Source organism: Rhincodon typus, chromosome 18 (genome assembly GCF_021869965.1).
Source record: "Rhincodon typus isolate 14 chromosome 18, sRhiTyp1.1, whole genome shotgun sequence".
Taxonomy (NCBI): domain Eukaryota; kingdom Metazoa; phylum Chordata; class Chondrichthyes; order Orectolobiformes; family Rhincodontidae; genus Rhincodon; species Rhincodon typus.
The window spans coordinates 48075547-48085353 of record NC_063349.1 but is presented as its reverse complement, the minus strand read 5'-3'; the positions used below and the strand labels follow the sequence as shown (position 1 = coordinate 48085353).

The window sequence follows — 9807 nt, the reverse complement described above, 5'->3', positions numbered from 1 at the left end:
TGGAAAAGCTCAGCAGGTCTCGCAGCATCTGTGAAGAAAAAATCAGAGTTAACGTTTCGGGTCACCGGACCTGAAACGTTAACTCTGATTTCTCTCCACAGATGCTGCCAGACCTGCTGAGCTTTTCCAGCAACTTCTGTTATTGTTTCTGATTTACAGCATCCGCAGTTCTTTCGGTTTTTATTGGTGAAGGGAAGCTGTTCGGTGCATCTATACAATACATTAATGTTCAGAGGGTGTTAGAAGATAATAATTTAGTCAAGAATTACAAATGCCACCATGAATAGAGAGGGCATTTTAAGCTACTTATGGGCATCAGTCTTAAGTAAATGACTAACTTGTTACCCAAATTATATCTTATAACTAAGATGACCTTTAATTCTCTTTATTTCTTGGCAACCTATTTAGAATCCTGAGATATGTGTTTTGATTTCAGTGTTGAATTCTGAAATGATTGAGACTGGACCACCTAGATCTATTGAGACAATTGAGGCTTAGCTTTGTGCTGACAGCCTGATGGTTGAATCCACATATCTGAATTGAATCTTCATCTGCACAAAGTAAAATTGACCGAGGCCATAATGCACCATTACGTTTTATGCCACATTCAGAAGTTTCCAACTGCTATTTTTCTGAAAATCCTGTGTCAGTAATACCACAATGGAGCAGGCAGACACACCCTTGTTTAAGGACATTGCTTGACAAAGGATTGAAACTCGGGAATGCTCTGAGAAAAGCACAAGAAAGAGCTTCACAAGAGTGATGTTGGTTTTTGGAAAAATGCTCAGTTTGAGCCCTTCCTTTCAGTCTCGCAATCTCCCTCTCACATTCTGCAGTATTCAGGTACAAATACTCAGCTATGTAACCAGCTGGGTCTGGATATAAAAACTGAAAGAACTGCGGATGCTGTGAATCAGGGACAAAAACTGAAGTTGCTGGAAAAGCTCAGCAAGTTCTGAGGAAGGGTCACTGGACCCAAAACGTTAACTGATTTTTCTTCACAGATGCTGCCAGGCCTGCCAAGCCTTTTCAGCAGCTTCTGTTTTTGGGTCTGGATACACATTGTTTGATGTTGTTAGACTATTGGATATCTATTATCATACCCAGGTTTGCTGAGATTATCCTTCTCTCAATCCATTATCTTCCAATCTATCTTCTAACCCCTGTATAAAATTAAATAACATGATTCCATTTTTGAAAGTCCAAGCTTTTTGGCAGGCAAAAGGGCTGCTTGAAATGAAGTATTGCCACGTTTAGAATAATTATTTTGATTTTGCATAGTTTTTACTTTCGCTGTCTTAACGGTTTGATCAATCAATGCAAGGTGGCACATCTGGAGGTTATTAAGATGGTGCAGTTCCGTTTCATAGCCTTATAATGAGTCTTGTGGCAACCCCATGTTAAACATGAAAGGAAATCACATGGAAATTGGTTCCTGCTGACTTTACATTGCAACTACCTGCTGGGACAGTAGCAACAATATTCTCAACAAGTAGGGAATTGCAACTGAGCTGGCCATTCGACACCAGAGCAGGAACCAAGACAGAGCCACATGTGTACACTGGAAACGGAGATGTAAGGCACTGCCTGGGTGTGTTTGCTGTGCTTATCTCCTCACTAATCAATGAATAGTTTGCTGGATGTCCATTCATTTTCAATCAGTAAGGAGACTTGTTAAGATACTGGTCAATGGTGCTTCATCTGAGTCAGCAGATCCTGAGTTCAATTCCAACTGGTTCTGGTTTGGGCAGACCCGGGACTTACCACCTATCAGTGGTGCCATGAGTCAGACACACCTTTGCGCAGAGAGTGGAAGATGATTAATTGTCTTATTTTTCTCAACCTTATTTGTCCCTTGGTTTCCTCCCCTCATATTTCTGCTTCATAATTATACCTTCTTCTGTGAATGCCTCCATTCCATTCCTACCCTGAACTGAAATGTGCCAAATCAAATCACCAAACGTGTTTTCCTTGACACGGCTGTAATCTTTGAACCTGTCACTCACACTATCCGTCTCTCTTTCACCATCCAGCTCAGTGGCCTTGTCCTCAACTGATCCCACAGAACATTTCCAGCAATGCCTTCCATTCCCAGCCCCCCACAATGTGCCTCCCTCTGTCTCACTGTTAACATGGGCAGCTGTGCCCCTAGCTGCCATCTACTCTGAAATCTGTTGCCTTACCTCTATCCCCTCACTGCCACAATGTGTGTGTATGAGTGTGTGTCTGTCTGTGTGTGTGAGTGTGTGTCTGTCTGTGTGTATGAGTGTGGGTGTGTCTGTGTGAGTGTGTGCAATATGTATGTATGTATGTGTGTGTGTATGCATATGAGTGTGTGTCTGTTTGTGTGCGCGTGTGTGTATATGTATGTGTGTGTATGCGTGTGTGTCTGTGAGTGTGTGCAAATGTATATGTGTGTATGTCTGTGTAACTGTATGCATATGTATGTATGTGTGTGTGTGTGTCTGTGTATGAGTGTGTGTCTGTCTGTGTGTATGAGTGTGTATGTGTCTGTGTCTGTGCGAGTATGTGCATATGTATGTGTGTGTCTGTGTATGAGTGTGTGTCTGTCCATGTGTGTGTGTGTGTGTGTGTGTGTGTGTGTGTGTGTCTGTGTGAGTATCAGTGTGGTGAGTGAGTGTGTATGTGAGTGTGTGTGTGTACGTGAGAGTGTGTGTGTGTGTGTGTGTGCATCATATGTGTGTGTGTGTTTGTGTGTGTGTGTATCAGAGTGGTGAGTGAGTGTGTGTGTGTGTTGTATGAATGTGTCTTTGTGTGTGTGTGAAAGTGAGTGTGTGTGAGTACGAGCATGTATGCGTGTGAGTGTGTGCAGTTGATTCATCCCAGGCACAAGCCGCAATTTAACAAAGTCTAGTGCCAGCCAAAGGGAACAAACATGAAACCCGGCCACAAGTCAGTCAAAGAAATTCAGAGGTCATGCCTTGCTGGATGTTTTAGAAAGAAGAAAGTGGTCTCATTCTGTTCTGCCTGCTAAACTCCACAGGCCAGGGGCAGAGCACAGTGCCACGTTCCTCAGGGTGCACCAGCCTTTGGGAACCTGACCAGCTAGCAAACCAGGAGGCAAGAAGAGAGAAGCAAGAGTTAGCTCTGGCAACTGACAAAGGCTCCTACCAGATGAAATGCTGAATGCAGTTTCTCTCTCTGCAGATGCTGAGCTTCTCCAGCATTCTGTAGGTTTGTTTCAGATTTCCAGCATCCGCAGTATTTTGCTGTTAATCGAAGGCCCGAATAGGTTTCTCCTGCTGGAGAACCTCAGGAAGTCTGGCAGCATGTGTTCTGAACAAGGGTCGCTGGGTATGACTGGTTAACTCAGTTTCCCCATCCACAGTTCGCTGCTGAGCTTCCCCATCACTTTCTGTTGTTGCTCTGGCCTCCTCCTGCTCCCATTTCCTTTGTGTTAGATTCCCATTCTCAGCCCAAACTGCTGTACTTAACTTCCATTTGAGCTTTTCGGGGGGTCAAATAGAAGGGCCTGAATGACAGAGAGAAGTACCTGGTGCCATCTCAATTCAGTGAAGTGACATTTGCTGCATTTCTAAGCGCTTGCAATTCTCAGAATGGATTTACTACAAAGCGACTCCATGCTATTGTGTTGCTGATGAGCTGACATGTTCCTAATTGTTTAATCTGCTTTATTTCAGTATCAGTTCTCAAACACGGAGCTCACCCATCAGATCAGGAGAAACCAGATTGCTCAGACATGTCAAGCAAACCGCGCCAGAAGTCGGAAACGGCGAGTGTTGACCTCTGATGACCTGAAACACTTGGTCGTAGACGAGGACCATGAGATGATCTACTGCTATGTGCCTAAGGTGGCCTGCACAAACTGGAAAAGGGTCATGATGGTCCTCACGGGAAGGGGCAAATATACCGACCCCATGGAAATCCCTGCAAACGAAGCCCATGTCTCGTCCAACCTGAAGACGCTCAACCAGTACAGCATCCCAGAGATTAACCACCGCTTGAAAAACTACCTGAAGTTCATGTTTGTGCGAGAGCCCTTCGAGCGCCTGGTGTCGGCGTACAGGAACAAGTTCACCCGAAGGTATAACACCTCCTTTCACAAACGGTACGGAACCAAGATCGTCCGAAGGCAGAGGAAGAATGCAACTCAGGAGGCCCTCGTCAAGGGCGACGACGTGAAGTTCGAGGAGTTTGTGGGCTACCTCATTGACCCATACACGCAGAAAGAGGAGCCCTTCAATGAGCATTGGGAGACCGTCTCCTCACTGTGCCATCCTTGCCACATCCACTACAACCTTATCGGGAAATACGAAACTCTACAGGAGGATGCAAGCTATATCCTGCACCTGGCAGGGGTGGGAGACTATATCACATTCCCCACCTATGCCAAATCCACCAGAACTACAGATGAAATGACAGCTCAGTTTTTCCAAAACATCAGCGCTGCCTTCCAGACTAAACTGTTCAATCTCTACAAATTAGATTTTGTAATGTTTAACTATTCCGTGCCAAGCTACCTGAAGTTGGCATAAGAATGCCAGCTGGTTTATTTAAGTCTTTATTTGTTATAATTGCATTTCTTTTTTGGTTTTATTTTGTAATTTTAGTGAAGATTTTCACCGGTTGCTGCGAGCAGCAAGGTTTGGAATTTATTTAAATAACTTTGTAAGAAAGAACGGCTCTCCTGGCAGGGTAATGGAACCATGGCTGGTTTAAAGATTCCCTTCCTGGCACACTCTTGTGTAGATCATTTGTGTCAGAGGCTTCGCATCTCCTATCAGGAAGTGGTTTGTAATCTGGAGATCCCCAATCTGGAGATCCAGGGTTCAGTCTGGAAACCCTCAATATCTCACTCTGAAAAACACAAGTGCCCTCTGATGTGACTGTGCTGTAGTAAGTTGCTAATGAGTTGAATGTGAATTGGAAAGGGATAGTTTGCATCATTGCGCCAGCAATGTTTTAGAACTTGCTGCGACTATTTCAGAACTTTAAACTGCAATTGTAGCTGAGCCTTCTTTTAAGAAAGCTTGCACAAGTCTTCTATCATTTGATGCCAAGCCCCTGGCTGATCTCACGACAGTCATTGGGTCACTTCTGTGTTAGCCCTTTCCACAAGAAAATCTCCACCAGCCGCCCAGGGCCAGTATTTTCTTCCAGTTTGACAGTTAAACATTAGGCAAGGTGATTTTTTTCCATTATGGCCATGGGCAGCCAAATCTCCCCTTCCAACAGCCAACACTCCTCAGTCCCCTCCACAGCTACACCAACGTCCCTGCTGGGGGAGGAGGGGGAGCACGAGGGCATTGTGGGAAAACAAAACAAGCCAAGCCACCATATTGTCTACACCAGTGCTCAAGTGTGTGTACAATATTACATTCAACTGCTAATTGAGAATCCATGAGTGGCAAATTGTGTTAAAATTAAAACGATCTTTCCTTCAAACTGTGAAAGCATGATTTACACACATACAGAAGAATTTTGGGGAAGAAGAGCAAAATGTTTCAGATGAGTCGTTACCTTTTATTCGTGAACTTACTCCATCGTCCCACAACTCTGCACTGCTAGCCCAGTGAACTGTGAAAATGGTGGCCAATAAAAGGTTTCAGATTAAAACTCTCAGGCACTGGATCTATTTAAAGAAACATATGTTAATGATGGTACTAATGTGTCTTTTAATTTGGGCAAGGCCTGTGTTTGTTGACTGTTCCCGATTTGACCTGGAGAATCTGGCAGTGTCTTGTGCTCCTGAGCCATTGCAGTCCATGTGGTGTATGGTGCTCTCTCAGAGCAGCTTCCCAAATTTTGACCCCCATGACGATGGAGGAATGGTTGCTATGTATCCAATGAGGACAACGTGTAACTTGGAGGTGCTGGTGTTTCCATGGATCTAGTGTGCACTGTCCTTAGGTGGTGGAGGTTGTAAAACTGGGGAGTTGTCCCAGTCCTCTTACCATTCAAAGCAGCAAACTGCACAGAAAATAGAGCTCAAAATTCAAATTGTAGTGTTTCTGTGAAAATCTCCTTTTGTTCCATCCAAAAATCAGCTGCCTCCCTCCATTCCATCCATCTCCCACAGAAGGGAGAATAACTCGTATAGTAATTGCAAACGCCGATGCATCAGTTATGCCTTGATGCAGCTTTTCTGCATTTTCTTACTGTTTCACACGATGAGGGCATTGTTGGCTTGGCCAGCATTCATTGTCCATTCAGTAAATAATTGGAACTTCCACCCTCCCACTGTGATTTCATCCTTGCAGTAAGGCATCGCTATGCTGCTCTTCTGAAGTCCTGCCAATCTTCTGATCTGAAGTTATCACTGGAGATAGGGAGAAACCCCAAGAAATCATCATCACACCCATAAAACATTTGCGCACCCCCTCCCCCATTTTAACTATATTAAATTTAGAACAATAGGGTTGTACAACATAATAGCAGTAGCAGAGTTGCAATGCAAGTGATTTGAACCTATTTTACTTTCTCATCCATCTGTAGTTCTGTCATTTCAAACTGTACAGCTCAGTATAAGTGTGTTGAGTAGTTTTTCATTAACTTGTCAACATTTTTAGGTGCTCAGTTAAGTATTTGTTCAAAGATTGCAGTTTTGTAAACTGGTAATTAAGTTAAGAATGGCACTAATAACTGATAAGTTATTTATGTTAGGAAAAGATTTTGAGGTGTGTCTATTACAATGAAAATGTTGAGTAATGATGGGTTAGCACTGGGATTCAGTCACTTGTTTTTACGGGAGCTTATTGTTTTGCAGGTGATTTTCTGGCTGGTCTTTTTGTATTCTTTCTGTCCACTTCCTTTCATTTCTCTTCAATCTTTTTCTTTCCTTCAATCTTGTCTTCCTGATTGCCAAGTTTTGGATATTCCTAGATGTGCCGTAATATATATCAATATATATACTGGGACTTTTGTTGGATTTATGCAGATATAATAAATACATAACTTCAGTGGGAACTAGAACAGTCATTGGATATTCCTGCTTAACAAAGAGAGTCTTCAGTGCTTTTAGGTAACTTAAAGAGTATTTGTGATATTACTGTTGTAATAGAGTGCTATTTTCTTACCTGCATGCACGAAACATAATGAGGACAAGTAACTTAACATTTTTCTTTAGCATTTCAATGATTTTACTCTTTGGACATGGTAGAAGGTTTGACTGGCATTTGTTCTTTGTATCTATCTATCTATCTATCTATCTATCTAATCAATCTATCTAATTGATCTATCTAATTCATTTATCTCTTTTTCTTCTTGTCAGTCCACCTATGTATCTCTTTATCTGCCTATCTATCCAATTTTCTATCTATGTCTCTGTCTGGCTCTCTCTGTCTTTATCTCTGCCATTCTATGAAGTTTACCTTTTATCTGGCCAGTCTGCCTATCCATCTTTCTCTTTATCTGTCTGTCCGTCTCTGCCTATTTTGTCTGGACGTTGTCTACTGGATCCAGCAGTTTGTTATTAACCGTTGTGACATGTCAGTTTAGTCATTCATGAAAGTTCCATCAAGACTGATTAATTATTTTTTCTAAATAACTTCCATTAAAATGTGGGATGAAAATAATTGCTTTGTGTATTTATTCTGAAGATTAAGCTGCTGAAAGAAATGAGTGAAAGCGGGGTCAACTGTGGCTCAGTGGTAATCCTCTCATCTGCAACGCAGAAGCTTGTGGATTCAAGACCCTCTCCCAAGACCTAAGCATATAATTCCAGCTGGTACGGTCTTATGGACACTCTAATGCAGGACTGAGGGAGTGTTGTGTGGTCAGAGATGCCATCTTTCAGATGCACTGCTAAACTCAGACAATCTCAGATAGATGTAAAAGTTTCCACAACATTATTTAAAAGAGGATCAGGGAATTTCTCAGGGGTGTCCTTGTCTATATTTATCTCTCAATTAACATCATGTAAAATTATTATCTGATCATTACTTCGCTGTGGTTTGAAGGAGTTTGCTGTGTACAAATTGACTGTTGCATTTCCTATCTTACAGTAAGACAACACCTCAGTCACTACCTCCTGAAGTGCTTTGGAATGCCCCAAAGTTTTTTTTTCCTTTATTCATTCACAAGATAAGGGCATCGCTGGCTAGGCAGCATTTATTGCCCATCCCTAGTTGCCCAGAGGGCAGTTCAGAGTCAACCACATTGCTGTGAGTCTGGAGTCACATGTCAACCAGACCAGGTAAGGATGGCAGGATTTGAACCCAGCTCCCCAGAACATTATCTGGGTCTCTGGATTACAGTCCAGTGATAATACCACTAGGCCATCGCCTCCCTGTAAAAGGTGCCATATAAATGCAAGCTCTTTTCTTCCTTAGTTTGCAAACACCGCAGAGACACTTTCATTAAAGTCCAGTCTAAGAGATGATGACACCCTAAGGTTACATTGCATTACTGCACAGGCAGTGAAGAAGTCAAAACACAAACATTTAAACAAACCCTCACAAACCGAATCAACAACAGAGAATGCTGGACATACTGAGTGGATTAGTCAGTTCCTGTGGAGAAAAGAGTCAAGTTAAAGCTTCGTCTGGAGATAAATATTTAGTGTGGAACAAAATGAACACAGAACAGTTAAGTAACACACTCATGACTGTAGGGACCAGCTTAACCTTTGATTGATAAGGGCTCAATATAACAACATCATCTTATTATGGAAATAAATATCAGGCCGAGTCTTGAGTCAGAGACTTGATAGAGTTGATTAATTGTTATCCTAACTGTGATCTCTTTAAATCTTTCACGCAATTTGAGTCAGCATTTATCGCCTGCCCCTAATTGCCCTGGAGAAAGCAGTGATGAGCTGCCTTCATGAACTGCTGCAGTCTATTTGGGAATAGGTACACTCATAATGTTGTGAAGGAGGGAATTCCCAGGATTTTGACCCAGTGACAGTGATGGAACGGTGATATCACTGCAAGTCAGGATGGTGTGTATCCTGAGGGATTGGGGGGGGTGGTAAATGCAGGTGGTGGTTGTTGTATATGATCATGGCTCTGAAGGGGTTAATGTCCACATGAGGAGTTTTATTCTAGCTTTGAGGGAGACTTGTACCTCTACCAGCTCCCTAAGATTCTTGTAATTATGCCTGACTAAAATTTGTCAATATCATGCAATAAGTCTTGGTGTTAATTAAGATCAGTGCCTCTTTTGTAGATATTCTACTGTGCTTTATCATCTACCAGTAATCTCTAGGACACAACCCCAGCCTATCCAATCTATACTCACTGCTCAGACCCTCCAACTCAGAAAACATCCTGCTAAATTTCCTCTACACTCTCTCCAGTGCAATCACATCCCTCCTATTATATGTGTGACCAGAACCGCACACAGTACTCTAGTTGTGGCCTAACCAGCATTTTATACAGTTTCAGCATAACCTACTTGCACTTAGATTCTGGACCTCAGCAAATAAAGCCAAGTGCCCAATTGGCTTATTTAATCACCTTGTCTACCTGTCATGCCACCTTTAAAGGTGCATGGATATGTTCGTCAAGCTCCCTCTGATCTTCAGTACTTACCAGGTCCTACCATTCATTGTGTAATTCCTTGTCTAGTTAGCTCTCACCAAGTGAATTATCTCACACTTTTGTGGGTAAATTCCATTTGCCAAAGCTCTGTCTATCTAACCAGTCCTTTGATATCACTACCCTTCTCACTGTTTACCACCCTCCCCTTTTTCATATCACCTGCAAAATTCTTGATCATACCGTCTACATTTAAGTCAAAATCATTAATGTATAACACAAACTGCAAGGACCAAAGCACTGAGCCCTGAAAAACAGTCTTCCTGTCACAGAGACAACCTTCTAC

The 9807-nt window shown here is 42.5% G+C and overlaps 1 protein-coding gene across 1 annotated transcript in view; it reads left to right on the top strand.

Moving 5' to 3' along the window:
• The window catches only part of chst11 (carbohydrate (chondroitin 4) sulfotransferase 11), a 6210-nt gene extending 1693 nt beyond the window's left edge, over positions 1-4517 (top strand). Inside the window, exon 2 of the mRNA XM_020513315.2 lies at positions 3663-4517. Within this exon, the coding sequence (XP_020368904.1) occupies positions 3663-4517 (855 nt within the window). The remainder of the gene's footprint in view (positions 1-3662) is intronic.
• The last annotated feature ends 5290 nt before the right edge of the window (positions 4518-9807 follow it).